At 40.3% G+C, this 18,542-nt stretch overlaps 1 protein-coding gene across 1 annotated transcript in view; it reads left to right on the forward strand.

Annotated features, from left to right (window-relative positions):
• LOC132395020 (adenylate cyclase type 1-like) overlaps positions 1-18,542 on the forward strand; it is a 253,841-nt gene that overhangs the window by 176,777 nt on the left and 58,522 nt on the right. Inside the window, exons 9-11 of the mRNA XM_059971346.1 lie at positions 11,525-11,622; positions 12,421-12,505; positions 14,950-15,039. Coding sequence (XP_059827329.1) covers positions 11,525-11,622; positions 12,421-12,505; positions 14,950-15,039 — 273 coding nt within the window. The remainder of the gene's footprint in view (positions 1-11,524; positions 11,623-12,420; positions 12,506-14,949; positions 15,040-18,542) is intronic.

Genomic DNA, 18,542 nt, shown 5'->3' on the forward strand with positions numbered 1-18,542 from the left:
GTCCAATTCTGGACCTTTTAACAGCTTTATCTGTTTCTCATCTTTATTTCGTGCCTCTATAAATTTCTCCTCCCTGAGGGCAGGTCTACTTCCCCTCCCTTACTCTCTTTCACTTTACTACTCTTCGTTTTACCATCCCCTAAACCCTCGTGGTACAGGGTCGGTAAAAACGTCTCGGCCAAATCGATACTGGCCGGATTTAAACTGCTCTCTTTCTCAGCTGCCTTTCTCGACATGCTGCGAGTGATCGCGCATGCGGGATAGATCTTGGAATCTAGGGGCGGGACCGTAACGCTCACCGACTGTCTCATCAGCTTCATTGCTGACCAAACCTTACCACCGGCTAAGTCATTACCCAGAAGGACGTCCGCGTCAGTTCTCGGGAATTCTGATCGCATCCCCATTTCAACTGGTCCAGATACCAGTTCACAATTTATAATGATCCTATGCAAGGGCACTGTTTCTGTCCCTTTTCCTATTCCTTTCAAAGCTACCATTCCTGTCTTGTGACCGAAATCCAGTACCTTACTGCTAATCAAGGACAGTTCAGCTCCCGTGTCTCTCCAGATCCGCACGGGAACTTGTGGGTCTCACTCTCTCACAGACACGGTTCCGTTTGACATACAAGTCTCAGACCCTTCTCATACTCTGTCTACCCGGGGTTCTCTTGTCGATTGACTGATCACCACGGCACATCCTATATGGACTGCGGCTTTCCATTTTCCTGTCTCCTTCCTCGGAGCAAATCACCTAGATGCAATATGTCCCCCCTTTCCACGATTAAAACAGGTCAAGCCCGGAAATCTCTGGCCGTCTTGCCTCTCCTCCTCAACCTTACCACTAGCTCCCGGCGGGACCTCTGCCTCAGCCGGCGGGCTTTCTCTATCATTCCCATGGTCTCTCTGATAACTTTTATTTGAGGAAAACTTTGTCTTGTGGGTTAGGGCATATTCATCTGCGAACCTAGCAAATTTGGAGATGGACTTATTCGGCTTCTCATTCAAATACATCCGGATATCATCCGAAACACACCCTTAAAATTCCTCAATCAGAATTAACTCCCTGAGACGCCAAAAATCCTCTTCCACCATTTCTGCTGTACACCAACAATCCAAGAGCACACCCTTCTCAAAGGCAAACTCAGTATACGTCTGATTCCACCTTTTCTTTAAATTACTGAACTTTTGTCTATATGCTTCAGGTACCAATTCGTAGGTCCAGAGAATGGCCTCCTTTACTTTCTCATAATTCTCCGACTCTTCCTCCTCCATGGACAATGCCGCATATGCCCGTTGTGCCTTCCCTTTTAACACACTTTGTAACAACGCCACCCACTGCTCTTTGGGCCACTTCTGATTCACTGCCACCTTTTCAAAAAGCAAGAAATAACTATCAACATCCGTCTCCTCGAATGGAGATACTAAGCTGAACTCCCAACTAACATTAAACCGCTCCTCTCGGTCTGACCCTTGATCTCTTTGCTCTTGCCTTAACTTCTCCATGTCCAAGTCATGTTGCTTCTGTTTCTCTGCCTCCCTCTCCTTCTCGGCCCTTTCTTTCTCTTTCTCAGCTCTTTCCTTTTCTTTCTCAGCTGCTTCAAGCTGCTTTAATTTAATTTCATGTTCCAACCTTAATTTCTCCAAACCTAACTGAGTTGGTACCTTTTCAGGGATAGTTTCCAATACCTCAGCTGAAAACACATTCTTCACAATATAATACTGAGTTATAGCCCTCCGCACCTCCGGCTTTTTCATCTACAACCTCACCTCTGCGAGGCTTAGTCCTTTCACAATATTTATTAATTCTGACTTGGTGGCCGCCTCTAGCACCTCCAGAGTCGGGTTTTCTATAAACTCATCCACGTCCATCTTTGCTGGTTTCCCGTCTGGCTACCCGCGTAACCAGATCCAAGTTTAGACTTACAAGCCCGATTCACTGGCCCCCCAATTTGGTATCAAATCCCGAGACGAGAACCCCAAGTTGTTACATACCCCGTAACTGGGTCACTTACCAGCAAAGATAGAGAGGTCCGTTGAAGTCTGATGGTACTATTTTAACAGTATTTATTGGTAAAAATACACAAAATAATATCAATGCAAACATACAGATACTATACGTCGTCAATACTAGATCAAAAGGTGCGGGTATAACAATAATCAATAAGAAATAGCTCTATCGTTGTCTAGGGGATAATGTATTGTCCGATGGAAATATAAAAGTCACTCAAGTTCATTCAGGCTGCAGCCTTTGGTTGGAGTCAAGAGAGAGAGATTTTGGAACTTGCCAGAGTTTCCTTTTTTATGATGTTGATCCTTTGAAATGTCGTTGGTGTCCTTTTCCTTTTAGCTAAGTCGTTCTTCCGTGGTCAGTCCCGTAAATCCCAGGCAATGGGAAAGGACGCACGCGGGCCCCACCGGCTGTCGCTATTAAAAGCTGTCACGGGATTTCTAGAGTTTCTCCTGGTGCGTCTAAAGGGGTTGTTCCCCAGACCCTCTTTTATCCTTACTCACAGGGTCTCAGATGTCAATTAGGTTGGGATGATGCCATCCCTCTACCAGCCCACTTTGGTCATTCCCTGAGGGCTTCAATGAATAGAACAGTACTCGATACATAATTCTGTCTCCCAGAGACAATGGCCGTTATCCGTGGCTTTGTCTTTCGGAGGACCAGGACACATTCCAAACCTTGAGGATTCTGTGTGTCTCGGTCTCATTTCCTGGGTCCCAGACCTGAATTAATAGCGATCTTGCGATTCTCAAAAAGGAGGGGGCTACTTTGTACCCTTCGGCCCTTCAGAGTTGTGGCACATTCGTAATAGTTCAGAAACAGTTATTACACCTCAGTAAACAGGCTCTTGGACCAAAGGAGATCTCTTCACTCAACTTCACTTGCCCCATCATTGAAATGTCCTCACAACCTATGGACTCGCTTTCAAGGACTCTTCATCTCAATGTTCTTGATAATCATTGCTGATTTATTTATTTGTTTGTTTGTTTATTTATTTGCACAGTTTGTTGTCTTTTACGGACTGGTTGAATGCTCAGGTTCATGTGGTTTTGCATTAATTCTTTATGGTTATTATTCTATTATAGACTTATTGAGTATGTCCACAAGAAAATTAATCTTACAGTTGTATATGGTAGTATATGCGTATTTGATAATAAATTTACTTTAAACTTTTAATTTTGACTATACATCAAAAAATGCCTCATTGCATGTTAAACGGACTTTGAGATCTGAAAAAATATAACTTAAACTAACATAAAAAGCATAACATAACTAAACTAATTAACACACACAAAATGCTGGAGGAATTCAGCAGGCCAGGCAGCATCTATGGAAAAGAGTACTGTCAACGTTTTGGGCTGAGACTCATCAGCAATTCAGCATGCTTCCTTAATTGAGGATTAACAGTAATACTCCTATGAAGGTATTAGTCATTTAAAGGAATATTGCACATGGGTCTGGTCCATCAAACTGAAAATATTGCAAGAAATGTGCAGCAATCGATCTGGAAGATGCAACATGATAATGAAGACATAAAGCTTGTCAGAAGCTTGGAAAGCAGCCAGTGAGTGAGTGGGCCTGTGAAGGAGTGCAGATTTGAGGCTTTGACTGGAGAGATTCTGGCAGTTTTGGCAGTTGGACTGTGCAATCAAGTCAATTGAGATTTGAAAAGCTCAGCAGAAAGCCGTTGATTAGACAATCAAGATTTGAATAGCTCAGACTCAGCAGAAAGCAGCTGATTGGGCAATCGACGGCAGGTGACCAAGCAGTTTGAAAAACTAAAACAAATAAATAGAGGGGTAGCTCAAGTGGGCAGCCTGTGGAAAGTGACCGGCAAGTTGGTGGGCCAGTGAAGGAGCGGAGATTTGAGGCTTTGACTAGAAGAGGCTGAGGACGAGCTTCACTCCAAGTGAGGTAAGGCCAGGTAAGTTCCTTTCAAAGGAGAAAGTTTCAAAAGTTGAAGCAAGTATTGGGTAGGTCTTGGCAGCTGAGATTGGTTCCGTGGTTTGTTCATCCTGCAGCATGTGGGAAATCAGGGATACTTCCAGTGTCCCTGATGACTATGTGTGCAGGAAGTGTGTCCAACTGCAGCTTCTGGCAGACCGCATTGACCATCTGGAGCTGTGATTGGATTCATACTGGAGCATCCACGATGCTGAGAAAGTCGTGAATAGCACGTTCAGTGAGTTGGCCACACCGCAGGTAAAGGCTACACAAGCAGAAAGGGAAGGGGTGGCCACTAGACAGCGTAGCAGTAGGCAGTTAGTGCAGAAGTCCCCTGAGGTCATCTCCCTCCTATACTGTTTTGGATACTGTTGGGGGAGATGTCTCATCAGGGGAAGGCAGCAGCAGCCGAGTTCATTGCACCATGGGTGGCTCTGCGGCACAGGAGGGAAGGAAAATGAGTGGGAGAGCTATAGTGATAGGGGATTCGATTGTAAGGGGAATACATAGGCGTTTCTGTGGCCGCAAATGAGACTCCAGGATGGTATGTTGCCTCCCTGGTGCAAGGGTCAAGGATGTCTCTGAGCGGCTGCAGGACATTCTGGAATGGGAGGGTGAACAGCCAGTGGTCGTGGTGCACATAGGTACCAACGATATAGGTAAAAAACGGGATGAGGTCCTACAAGGTGAATTTAGGGAGTTAGGAGATAAACTAACAAGTAGGACCACAAAGGTAATAATCTCTGGATTACTACCAGTGCCACGTGCTAGTCAGAGTAGAAATAGGAGGATATTTCAGTTGAATACGTGGCTTGAAAAATGGTGCAAGGAGGAGGGATTCAAGTTTCTGGGGCATAAGAACCAGTTCTGGGGGAGGTGGGACTGGTATAAACAGGACGGTCTGCACCTGGGCTGGACTGGAACCAATGTCCTAGGGGGAGCGTTTGCTACTGCTGTTCAGGAGGCTTTAAACTAATGTGGCAGGGGGATGGGAACAAGTGCAGAGAGACAGAGGGGTGTAAAATGAGGGTAGAAGCAAAAAGTAGTAAGGTGAAAAGTAAAAGTGGCAAGCAGGCAAATCCAGTGCAAAAAGCAAAAAGAGCCACTTTTCAACATAATTGTATAAGGGCCAAGAGTGTTGTAAAAACAAGCCTGAAGGCTTTGTGTGTCAATGCGAGAAGCATTCATAACAAAATGGATGAATTAAATGTGCAGATAGTTATTAATGAATATGATATAGTTGGGATCACAGAGACATGGCTCCAAGGATGGGAGCTCAACATCCAGGGATATTCAATATTCAGGAAGGATAGACAGGAAAGAAAAGGAGGTGGGGTAGCATTGCTGGTTAGAGAGGAGATTAACACAATAGAAAGAAAGGACATTAGCCTGGAGGATGTGGAATCGATATGGGTAGAGCTGCATAACACTAAAGGGCAGAAAACGCTGGTGGGAGTTGTGTACAGGCCACCTAACAGTAGTAGTGAGGTTGGGGATGGCATTAAACAGGAAATTAGAAATGCGTGCAACAAAGGAACAGTAGTTATAATGGGTGACTTCAATCTACATATAGAGGAAGAGGATTTCTTGGAATGTATGCGGGATGGTTTTCTGAACCAACATGTCGAGGAACCAACTAGAGAGCAGGCCATTCTAGATTGGGTATTGAGCAATGAGGAAGGGTTAGTTAGCAATCTTGTCATGCAAGGCCCCTTAGGTAAGAGTGACCATAATATAGTGGAATTCTTCATTAAGATGGAGAGTGACATAGTTAATTCAGAAACAAAGATTCTGAACTTAAAGAAGGGTAACTTTGAAGGTATGAGACGTGAATTAGCTAAGATAGATTGGCAAATGATACTTAAAGGGTTGACGGTGGATATACAATGGCTAGCCTTTAAAGATTGCATGGATAAACTACAACAATTGTTCATCCCAGTTTGGCAAAAGAATAAACCAGGGAAGGTAGTGCACCCGTGGCTGACAAAGGAAGTTAGGGATAGTATCAAGTCCAAAGACGAAACCTATAAATTAGCAAAAAAAAGTGGCACACATGAAGACTGGGAGAAATTCAGAGACCAGCAGAAGAGGACAAAGGGCATAATTAGGAAAAGGAAAAAAGATTGAGAGAAAGCTGACAGGGAACATAAAAACTGACTGTAAAAGCTTTTATAGATACGTAAAAAGAAAAAAGATTGGTCAAGACAAATGTAGGTCCTTTACAGTCAGAAACAGGTGAATTGATCATAGGGAACAAAGACATGGCAGATCAATTGAATAACTACTTTGGTTCTGTCTTCACTAAGGAGGACATAAATAATCTTCCAGAAATAGTAAGGGACTGAGGGTCTAGTGAGATGGGGGAAACTGAGGGAAATTCATGTAAATAGGGAAGTGGTGTTAGGTAAATTGAAGGGATTAAAGGCAGATAAATCCCCAGGGCCAGATGGTCTGCATCCCAGAGTACTTAAGGAAGTAGCCCAAGAGATAGTGGCTGCATTAGTGATAATTTTTCAAAACTCCTTAGATTCTGGATTAGTTCCTGAGGATTAGAGGATGGCGAATGTAACCCCACTTTTTAAAAAAAGGAGGGAGAGAGAAACCAGGGAATTACAGACCAGTTAGTCTGACATCGGTGGTGGGGAAAATGCTGGAGATGGTTATCAAAGATGTGATAACAGCACATTTGGAAAGAGGTGAAATCATCGGACAGTCTGCATGGATTTGTGAAAGGAAAATCATGTCTGATGAACCTTATAGAATTTTTTTTGAAGATGTAACTAGTAGAGTGGATAGGGGAGAGCCAGTGGATGTGGTATATTTAGATTTTCAAAAGGCTTTTGACAAGGTCCCACACAGGAGATTAGTGTGCAAACTTAAAGCACACGGTATTGGGGGTATGGTATTGATGTGGACAGAGAATTGGTTGGCAGACAGGAAGCAAAGAGTGGGAGTAAACGGGACCTTTTCAGAATGGCAGGCAGTGACTAGTGGGGTACCGCAAGGCTCAGTGCTGGGACCCCAGTTGTTTACAATATATACTAATGATATAGACGAGGGAATTAAATGCAGCATCTACAGGGTTCTGAGTTGGATGATCAGCCATGATGATACTGAATGGCGGTGCAGGCTCAAAGGGTCAAATAGCCTACTCCTGCACCTATTTTCTATGTTTCTAAAAATAAATAATACAAAACAACAAAGTTACCTTGGAATGCAGGTCCACGGATCCTTGAAAGGAAGCCAGAATCATTCATTGTGACAGTCACTGAGGCAGTGAAAATGTCAGTCAGTCCACAGCTCCAATTGTGCATACCCTGTATTTGGCATATCACCAGAGAAATTGCAATCCACTGGGTATGGTGCAGAGTAGATTTACAGCTGAAAAGATTGGATAATTCAGAGTTGATTTGTTTTAGGAACAAAGGAGCTAGAGCTGTTATAAGATTTGAGGTGCTTAAAGTAAAGATAGATGACCTAATTTCCCCTTGCAGTGCAATCAAAAATCAGAGGACATAGGTTTTTAGTAATTGATAGAAAGATGAGGAGGGAAGTGTTGCTGCACCAAAATCATTACAGATCGGCAGAAAGTCTATCACAGTTTGTGTGTATTTAAAGAGCAACTTTATGTAGGACAATAAGCCATATGCTATTCAGTAACCCTCTTCCAATTCAATTCAATTCAATTCAATTCAAGTTTAATTGTCATTCAACCATACATGAATACAGCCAAATGAGACAGCGTTACTCCTGGGCCAAGGTGCAAAACACACACAGACACACACACAAAGAAAAAAGCCCAGACCCAAGTGATGAATGCTGCAAAAATCTGCATTCGACCACAATATAGCTGGCCTTCTGTCGAGCAAGCATTAGAGAGCAGCACCAACTCCAACCTGCAAGCTACGTTACAATGACCCCTCTGCAGCGCACCGGCTCCAACACCTCTCTTCTGTCAGCTGTAAGCAAGCTACACCACAGCTTGTGGCCTTGTCCTCACCCATACAAGATAGCAGGTACGTATAAAATATCAGTAAAGTAAAACCACACAAAGAACTATATACGTAGATAGATAGACTGGAATTGATGGTCTTGGATTAATGCCTTCCTTCTGTAGCATAAGGCTGATTTATGAAGTGGTGTACTGCTGTGATAGACAACTGTGGACATGGAGTGATGTTAGTATGTTACAAGGCAGATATTACGGGACAACAAATTTTTTTGAAAGTGCTGCTACCTCAGATTTTTCTTTTTGTTCATGATAGACCACTTGAAGCTAAACACAAATATAATTCCAGACCTCTAGTATCATATAGGAGTTAGGAGAAACAAGAAATTAACTTTTATTGAATATAATGTGTTTAATCGCATAATGGCGATGATGCTTTGTTCAAAGCTAAAAACGTTTTGTTGATGATTTTCATTTGTACTCAGTATCTGAGGCTTCTCATTTAAGAGCCCAACAGTAATCATCCAGCATTGATGGATGTCAATTGCCCTGATAACATTTCTCTATGACTGTAATGTCTAGCTGAAACCTTTCACCATGCTCATCATTGACAGGGACAAGATTTGCTGGAAAGAAGTCTAAATGGGAATGCAGAAAATGCATCTTCAGTGACACATTGTCAATGAGCTGCATGTAATTTAGTGCTTTGTTATAGCCAAGAAAATTTTCAACAACATCCTTGAATGCCTTGCATGTGCTTTTCTCCGGTCCCACTAGAAGTTTCTTTGGATTGCCTTTCATTGATGACCTGCTTGAATTGTCGAACAACAAAAATACCTTCCTTAATCTTGGCATCAGTTATTCTGACTTGAATTATTAATTGAAATTATCATTATAGGTGATTCCAAAAAAATTGGTGTGTTATATTGAAATTTCATGGTGGTTATCATGATCAGCAGCCGAAAATCCATAGACACACTCAACAGCATTCAGGAAGCAAAATCTTTGTTGTCCAGTGCTTTCAGTCGGAAAGAAGAGGCATTGAAGAGACACTATATGTGCTATTGACTTCCCTATTGCTCTTCGTCTGAGAGATTTCCCATTATTTAGACAACAAATGGCTCATTGATGGAATTAATTTTCTTCTTGAATACTGCAGTTTGATAAACAATGTTTCCCTTAATGACTAATAAAGCAGCTTGTTGAAGTGCAGGCAATTTATCCCAGTGATTTACACCTCCACGTTGCATGACCCTGCACCAGTTAAATATATTATTGCTGTGCAATGGTGCTATTTCTTTTATGTTAAAGTGCTTATTGATATGTGTCATATATTATCATAACATGGCTGAGGCTGTTTGCTCTTTGATTACTGGTAGCTGTTGACAATTATGTGAGATTAGTGTCTATCTTCCTACTATTTAAGTGTAATGACCATCTACTAAAGTATTGAATTTCATATTGAGTTTGAATTTTGTATTGTTTTCTGTATAATTGAAAGAAATCTGGTATTTAATAGATTTAAGATTACATTAACAGTGTCTAGTTAATTTCAGATTGTGCTGCCTGACATGGCATTTCGTTGGACTGCAGATACATAATTCATTGTTCTCCGTATAATTGCCTCGAGTTATAATTGCAATAATGTTGAAGCTACCGGCACTCAACATTATTAAGCAGTAAATCAAACTGCAAGTTCTGACATCTGCACATACACAATTACACACAGAAATCAACAGCTGCTATCCATGGTTTCCAAATCGCTCCACTGCAGCACATGGGTTCTTCACTGAGGTAAACAGCGTTCACGTACATGTAACAGCATGAAGTTGCAACATTTACTCATTAGTTGCCCAATAAGGAGAGCAAAACATGTGGTGTTATACAAAGTGTGAGCCTTGCTTGTCCATTAATTTTACACTGCAATAGTACAACAGTTATTAGAATTTTTTTAGAGTTTAAAATATATATATGTTGTTTCAGATCTTTAGTTCAATTTTTTTAACCTCCCTAATGTCATCTTTATTCCCCCTTTCGTGCTTTATTTCCATAGCTTTGCTCTGAACTTAACGCTCTTACTTAAGCACTTTCTGAGCGCAACTTTGCGTCGTATCTCAGGGAGGTCTTCATGTATGAATATGTGATTTGTTAATGCTTGCTGTGTCACTTAGGTCTCAGGTCACTTACAGAGGACACCATTCTGTTTTAGCACTCTAATTATTGCAAATCACTTCAATGTTTACAGGAAAACTGAGGGCAAATATGAGGGCAATACATGATAAAATCCATTTATCATAGATCAAGTTAATCTGACAACATATATACAACCAAATGAAACATTCCTCCAGACCACAGTGCAGCCACAAAATATATATCATACACATCACATAAAACAAAATATTGCCATAAATAAATAAAATATAATTTAAAATGCATGGGATGTACAGCACATGTAAACAATACAATAAACAGTAACAGTTGCTGTCCTAGTGATGAGAACTCAGTGGTGGCAGGGTATTAATCTACAGCTGGAGGGAAGAAGCTGTTATCCAGATAGGCATTCCTAAACCTGATGTTCCTGTGCCTTCTTCCTGTTGGTAGAAGGTCAAAGAGTTATGGTTTGGGTGGTAGGGATCCTCAGCAATGCTTCGGGCCCTTTGTCCCAGTACATGTTACAAATAGAGTGAAGGGAGACCCTGGTAATCCTCTTGGCAGTTTTTACTATCCTCTGTAGGAACTTGCAGCTCCCGTACCTCACAATGATGCAGGCAGACAGGACACTTTCAATGGTGCTCCTGTAAAAAAGTTATTAGAATGAGGATGGGGAGCCTTGCATGCTTCAGCCTCCTCTGAAAGTATAAGCACTGCTGTGGCCTTCTTGACTGTTGAAGAGGTGTTGTGGGTCCAGGTTAGATTGTCCATCATGTCACACAAAGGAACTTTGTGTTCTTCACTCTTCCCGTGCCAGAGCCATTGATGTGCAATAGAGAGTAGTTGACCTGTGCCTGCCAGAAGTCCACAATCCTCTCCTTTGTCTGGTCCACACTGAGACTCAGTTTGCCTCTCTACCTCCTGTCTGCATGCCGATTCATCACCGTTGCTGATGAGGCCAGCCACCAATCAGCGAACATGATGATGTGGCTGAGCTGGATCAGGCAGTGTGGTCATGAGTCAACAGTGTGAACTGCAGTGGGCTGAGCACTCTACCCAGGGGGCACCAGTGCTCAGTGTGATGGAGTTTGAGACACTGCTACCAAATTGGACTGACTGGGGTCTTTCTGTCAAGATCCAATTACAGAGAGGGGAGAGGATGTTGAGTTCCAGTGAGGACAGTTTACCTCCCAGCCTCTGAGGGATGATTATGTTAAACTCTGAGCTAAGGTCGATGAACGAAATGCTGGCATATGTTACAGTTATAACAAATGAACACATCAAGACCAAAATGTTAACATTACTTTTAACCCTGTCAAAGAAGTGCTATGCTAGTGTCTTGCTTTGAAATAATTTTTGCTAAAATGCAGCCAATTTCTAAATCAGTGTTCAATAAATTTTGATCCTAAGGCAGTGCATCGTGATTTATCTCATGTTCACAGAAAAGATTCACTTTAGCTCTTCCACCCACAGTATCATCAGCTTCATGATGAATATTTTACGAGTGCAGTCATCCTCTCGTTGGTACTCGCTGCCTTATTTGGCCTTCTGTACCTTCTCATAATACCACAGTAAGTATTGTTTACATTTTTCATCTCTCTAATCTAAAGTGAACATGATTGTATGTAAGTTACCACAAACTGCTTATGTTGGCACAGAAAGAGTATTAGAAATGGTAAGATCCCCTGGAACTTATGACTTGCCTCATAAACTCTGTAGAATGGATGCATTGGTAGTAATCTACCGAAATCTGATTAGATTCTGGAGAGGTCCCAGAGATTGGAAAACCATAAATGCACCACTTTGTTTCAAGAAAGGAGGAACTGTAGAATACTTAGCCTCTCATTTGTCATTTGGGGAAAAATAGCTGGAATCCAATATTAAGGAGTGAATAGCAAGATAATTAAATCATGAGACAATAATGCCAAGTCAGTATGTTTTTATGAAAAGGAAATTGTCGAAAAAAAATTGCTAGAGTTCTTTTCAGGATGTAACAAACAGTTAATAAAGTGATTGGGAAGAATGTTTTTTCCTGGTGGAGGTATCAGGAATTTTGGGGCCTGGTTTTAGAATGAAGGTCACTCGCCTCAGACAAAAAATAAGAAACCAGAATCTTGTCTCAGATGGACATGAATCTTTGTAGCTCTCTTCCCCAGAGAGCAGTGGATGTGGTGAAATTGAATATATATTGAAGGCAGAGCTTGACATATATTTGAACTATAAAAGAGTCCAGGGGGAGAAAGCAGGAAAGTGATGGGCGAGGAGTACATCAGTCGTTACAACCTTATTGAATTGTGCAGCAGGTCCAGGTCTAATTCTGTTTATGTTTTCTATGTTCTTATATATTTCTTGCATTATTGCTTTTTCAGGAGCACCGTGGTCCTTGTCCTCCTGGTGTTCTGCATTTGTTTCCTGGTTGCTTGTATCATGTATCTCCATGTCACACGAGTGCAGGTGAATTGAATTTTGTTTTTCACTTTTTGTTTTAAGTTGGTCAGAGTACAAGTATTTTGTTATAGTCTACAGAATTAATGCATAACCTTAGCCTGCTGCATTTGGTACAGACCACTTTTGGCCTGAAAGAACCTTAAGATATTTGTAGTTGAACAACCAGGTCTTTTCGTTTCTCCAAGATCCTATGTTAATAGTATCAGGTAAACTTACAGGTCATTAATTTTGCCTAAGTAGAACTTGGTTTTCAATTTTTTAATTTTTGATAAGCTTATGCACTTACTGAAGTAAAAATCATTGTCGTTGCAAGGGAACATTCTTTAGCACACTCATCATTCATTTGCCTGCAGTTAATAGGTTAATTGACCTTGTGGTTCAATTACATACTTCCAATCTAATTGGAAGTGGAATTTTATTGTAAGTGCCTGCTCACCCACAGCACAATTACAGAGAGAGCTTCTGGTAGCACAACCTCAGCAATTCCAATTCCCAAATGCTGCCTGAATGCAAAGTTTGGTATCTCCTGGACTTTTCCCCTTGTGCAGGTGCTTTTCCTATGTTTTGCCCAGATCAGTTTAAGGATGATTATGCCTCCAAAATTAGACAGTTGATAAGAATTAATTAATTTCTAATAAAGTTTTGCATCACAATATACAGTTACGATAATCTAGTTGTTAGAATTGAGAATGCATATGAAAGCTGATGGATTCAGGTAAATTAAAAGAATCCTGGTTATGTACATAAAGTGAAAGGTATAGAAGGTTCTTTGAAAGGGAGGATAAACCCTTTCATGATGTTGAAAATTGAATTCCTCATTGATTGACCATAGTTAGTGCAAGATGGAAATAACATCTTGCTGACATTCGATATCAGCACACCTCAGGATGCAATGCTTAGCCCACTGCTCTATTCTCTCTACACCAATGACCATGCAGCTAGGCATAGTTCAAATGGCATCTATAAATTTGATGATGAGACAACTATTGTTGGCAGAATCTCAGATGGTGACAAGGAGGTACACAGGAGTGAGATAGATCATTGGTTGAGTGGTGTCACAACAACCTTTCACTCAACATCAGAAAGACCAAAGAATTGATTATGAACTTCAGGAAGGAGAAGTCAAGAGAATACACACTTGTCCTCATCAAGGGATCAGCAGAGAAATGGGTGAGCAGAGTCAAGTCCTGGGTGTCAACATCTCTGAATACATATTGATGCAATTGCAAAGCAGGCACAACAGTGGCTTTATTTCATTAGGAGTATGAGGAGATTGTGGTATGTCACCAAAGACTAGCAAATTTCTAAAGATGTACCATGGAGAGCATTCTAGCTGGTTGCATCAATGTTTATTATGGAGGGGTCACTGCACAGGATCAGAATGAGTTGCAGAAATTTGAAAACTCAGCCATCTCCTTAAGAGGCATTCGTCTCCCCTGCATCGACCACACCTGCCTCAAAAAGGTGGCATCCATCATCAAGGTCCCCCATCACCCCTCACATGCCTTCCATTCCTTGTTGCCATCAGGGAGGGGGTATAGGAGCCTGAAGACACACACACTAAGTTAGGAACAGTGTCTTCCCCTGCACCATCAGATTTATGAATGAGAAATACAGACAGACAGACATACTTTATTAATCCCGAGGGAAATTGACCAACCTATGAACTCAACCTCACTATTTTACTCTCTTTTTGCATTAATTATTTAACTACATATATATCTTACTAGGTACTGTACTGCAGCCTCAAAACAACTATCTCATGACATATGCCAATGACATTAAAACCGATTCTGATTCTAAATTGGTGATCATCTAAAACATGATCAAATTATTTGACTTGAGTATATTGTTTAGAAACTAATAGTTTGCTCTGCTATGGGTTTTCCTAAGAGTGCAACCCATTTAATGGCCTGTGTATGAAATTCCCTCAAATAAATGACAATATGTCTACTGTCTATCAGTTGTAAAGAGCCAAGGGATATTGTTTATTTTGTTTTCAATTTAGAAGTATTACATCAGGTGATGTGCAATATATTAATCAGTCATGGTTACAACAGTTAGCATAACCAGTCTCTTCGTTCACATCTGTAGAATCCCAAGATACATTAGTGGTTAATTTCTCTTTGGAAAATTTTGATTTCTGAGATCAATTACAGTGAGACTTTCTTAATCTGTATAAGTTGATCTCTGGATTGAAATAAATAGCTTGTATTACCTTCAGGAGTGATTCTGTGATAATCGACAAAAGGTATTATGTTATGTGCTGTTCCCCACCAATGTATTGTGCAGTTGAGAAGCACAGAATTACTATTTAAATGGTTACTGAAATGTTTGCATTGATATCAACCAAATCATAAGCTATACATTACCAAATGTTAACTAAAAGTATTAGAGAGGTAAAATATGCAAAGTATAGTTTACAGAAATCTAATTCATTATCTCTTCAGTGTTTTCCAGGATGCCTGACAATACAAATTCGAACTATTATCTGCATCTTCATAGCTGTCTTGACTTATGCTGTGGCCCAAGGATGTGTGGTAAGCAAACATCATTTTATTTAACCTTTTAACTACATCAAATACATAAATTCAGTAGAAATTATATCAATATAGTATAGCTTTTGGCAGTGAATACAAGTCCTACAATCTGAGTAATTTTAACTTTCTATGTTTAATTTTGTATTGGTCAGCTCATATTTTGGATCCACATGAGTAATTCTGAGTTTTGAAATTTGCCCTATAAAAGGTGGGGTAGATTCATTGAATTTGTCAGCTATGTTACTATTCTGACTTGAATTGCCATTCAATTGTCATTGCTCAAATTGTTATTATCTGCCTATAGATAGAAGTCCATAGAAATCCAGATGAGTCTGGTTGTTCAATGCTTCATAGAGACCACAAAAGTCCATTGTTCAGCACTTTACTCAAAATATACCATTGTGTCTGTTTACATAGGCTGAAAATAACCTTGAATAAACCAGATCCACTTTCTAGAGCCCTCCATGTTTCTCTGCCTGCACTTTCTGCATATTACTTTAACTAGGATCTTTCCACTGAAAGATGAGAAAAAATGATTAGAAGGAGGTGACATAGGATCGGAAAATGTAGAATCATTGTTGATAGAGCTAAGGAATTGCAAGAGTAAAAGGACTTTGATGGGAGTTGTATACAGACCTCCAAACAGTAGTAAGGATGTGGTCTATGAAAACACAATGGGAGATAGAAAATGCATGTCAAAAGGGCAATGTTACAATAGTCATGGGGGATTTCAATATGCAGGTAGTGTGGGAAAATCAGGTTGGGGCTGGATTCCAAGTGAGAGAATTTCTAGAATGCTTACAAGATGGCTTTTTAGAGCAACTCATGGCACTAGGGGACAGCTTTTCTGAATTGGTTGTTCTGCAATGAAGCAGTATTGATTGGAGAGCTTAATGTAAATGAACCCTTAGGAGCAATTGATTGTGATATGATTGAATTCACCCTGAATTTTGAGAGTGTATCAGTATTACAGTGGAGTAAAGGGAATTACAGAGACATGAGAGAGGAGTTGGTCAGAATTGACTGGAAAAGAATGCTGGCAGGGATGATAGCAGAGCAACAATGGCCAGAATTTCTGGAAGCAATTCAGAAGGCGCAGGATATATTCATCCCAAAGAAGTAGTAGTATTCTAAAGGCAAGATGACATAACCGTGGCTCACAAGAGAAGTCAAAGCCAAAGAGAGGGCATATAATAAAGCAAAAATTAGTGGGAAGTTAGAGGATTAGGAAGCTTTCAAATACCAACAGAAGGTGACTAAAAAGTCATTAAGAAGGTAAAGATGGAATATGAAAGTAAGCTAACCAATAATATTAAAGAGGATACTAAAAGTTTCTTCAGATACATAAAGTGTAAAAGAGAAGCAAGAGTGGATATTGGACTGCTGGAACATTATGCTGGAAAGGTAGTAATGGGGGACAAGGAAATGGCAGACAAACTGAATAAGTATTTTTCATCAGTCTTCACTGTGGAAGACACCAGCACACCAGTAGTATGGTTGAAGTTCTAGGTGTCAGGGTCATGAAGTGTGTGAAACTACCATAACTAGGGAAAGGGTTCTAGGGAAACAGAAGATCTAAGGTAGATAAGTCACCTGGACAAGATGGTGTACACCCCAGGATTCTGAAAGAAGTGGCTGAAGAGATTTAGGAGGCATTTGTAATGGTTTTTCCAGAATCTGGAATAGTTCTGGAAGACCGAGAAATTGTAATGTCACTCCACTCTTCAAGAAGGGAGAGATGCAGGAAAAAGAAAATTATAGGCCAGTTCGTCTGACCTCAGTGGTTTGGAAGATGTTGGAGTCAATTGTTAAGGATGTGATTTTGGAGCACTCAGAGACGCCTGATAAAATAGACTATAAACAGCATGGTGTCCTCAAGGGAAAATCTTGCTCAACAAATCTGTTGGAATTTTTTGAAGAAATAATAAGTAGAATAGACGAAGGAGAATTGGTTCATGTTGTGTACTTGGATTTTCAGAAGGCATTTGACAAGATAGCACACATAAGATTTAATCTTTGAACATACTTGTAAATCAAAGCCTCATAGACGAACATCACCATCAAAATTTCTTAAGAATTTCAACCAGTACAAACCAGCTGTTTTTGTGAAAACAGTAGTTGCCAACTCCATTTCACACTCTACTATGGGGTACACTTCTGTGCATGTCCTGTCTACCTGCTTTAGTGACCTTTTTTTAGGACTATAGGACTATTTCACTCATGAAATATACAAGGACTTTTCTTCCAATTGGTTGATGTAGTTCAACCACCGGATAGAATGGAATGATATTCACCAACTAAGACTTGGTAAGCTGCATCACTACTCAGAAAAGCAGCACTAATGTATCACTGATTTCCATGTCTGCGAACTGTCCTCTTTCACCATGTTTGCACATCCCAAGCCTGAATTCGAATTTGTTTGATTTACCTGTGAAATTTAATTCATGAAATTCTTTATGTCGAAATGTCAAGCTCTCCATGTGAGGAAGAATATACAGAGAAAACAGGAGTAACATTAGGGACAAGTTATTATTAATTTAATAGCAGCGTACTTAGGATAAATTGCTTAAACTGCTGGCGATAGCCATTCATTCAGGCATCACTCAATTATATGGCAATATTTGAAGAAAAGATAAATTCAAAGAGATATAAAATGATCAGTATTCCTTCCTTAACTAGGAAAAGGGGTGGGTTAACAGCTGCATTTGTATTTGTGTGCAAATAAAATTCCTACAACTCCTTGCACAAAAACTGATGCTTGTCTTCAAATGGTCAGTGAAGGATAATGTGACTTCAGATTGATGGTCAGTCATATAGTTATCAGGGTCATATGTTTCATCTTTACATTGGGTAGAATATAGCAGAAGAGATCACTCATCACATGCTGAATTCATCAAATTCATCCCATTTAAATTGAAGCTTGTCATGAAGCATTTGTTCTGCTATGGTCCTCACCAATGGATTAAGACGTACACATGTCAATCATGAAACTGCTTAATATATTGATGAAGATCTTGGAAAAGAGAGTTTGACTTTTTGAATTACTTGATCTGTTGGGTTAATCTGGCATATTCAACTTCACTTTGATTTTGATTACCAGGAAGTCTTTTTAACTACTAATTTTATCATTTATTGAGAATTAACAGCAAAAGTGCAATCTCACCATTGGAACATACTGTACTGTATGTGTTGTCCAAAGTATTAAAATTATGGATTACACACACAAAATGCTGCAGGCAGTATCTATGGAAGAAAATTAAGTTTCAGGCTGACATCCTTCATGAGGATTAAAAAAGAAGGCACAAAGGGAGCAGTAGAGAGGAAATGGTTGGGTCTGACAGTTCCTATTCCTCTCCCTCCCCCACCCTTTTATTCTGGCTTCTGTCTCCTTCCTTTCCAGCATTATTGAAGATTTGTACTTTGTATGTGTTGATCCAGATCTCCAGCATCTGCTGTCTCTCAAAACTGTGTTGCATTTAATTAGAGGAAACCCAGTAACTATT

The sequence above is a fragment of the Hypanus sabinus genome, chromosome 6 (genome assembly GCF_030144855.1).
Source record: "Hypanus sabinus isolate sHypSab1 chromosome 6, sHypSab1.hap1, whole genome shotgun sequence".
NCBI classification, from domain to species: Eukaryota; Metazoa; Chordata; class Chondrichthyes; order Myliobatiformes; family Dasyatidae; genus Hypanus; species Hypanus sabinus.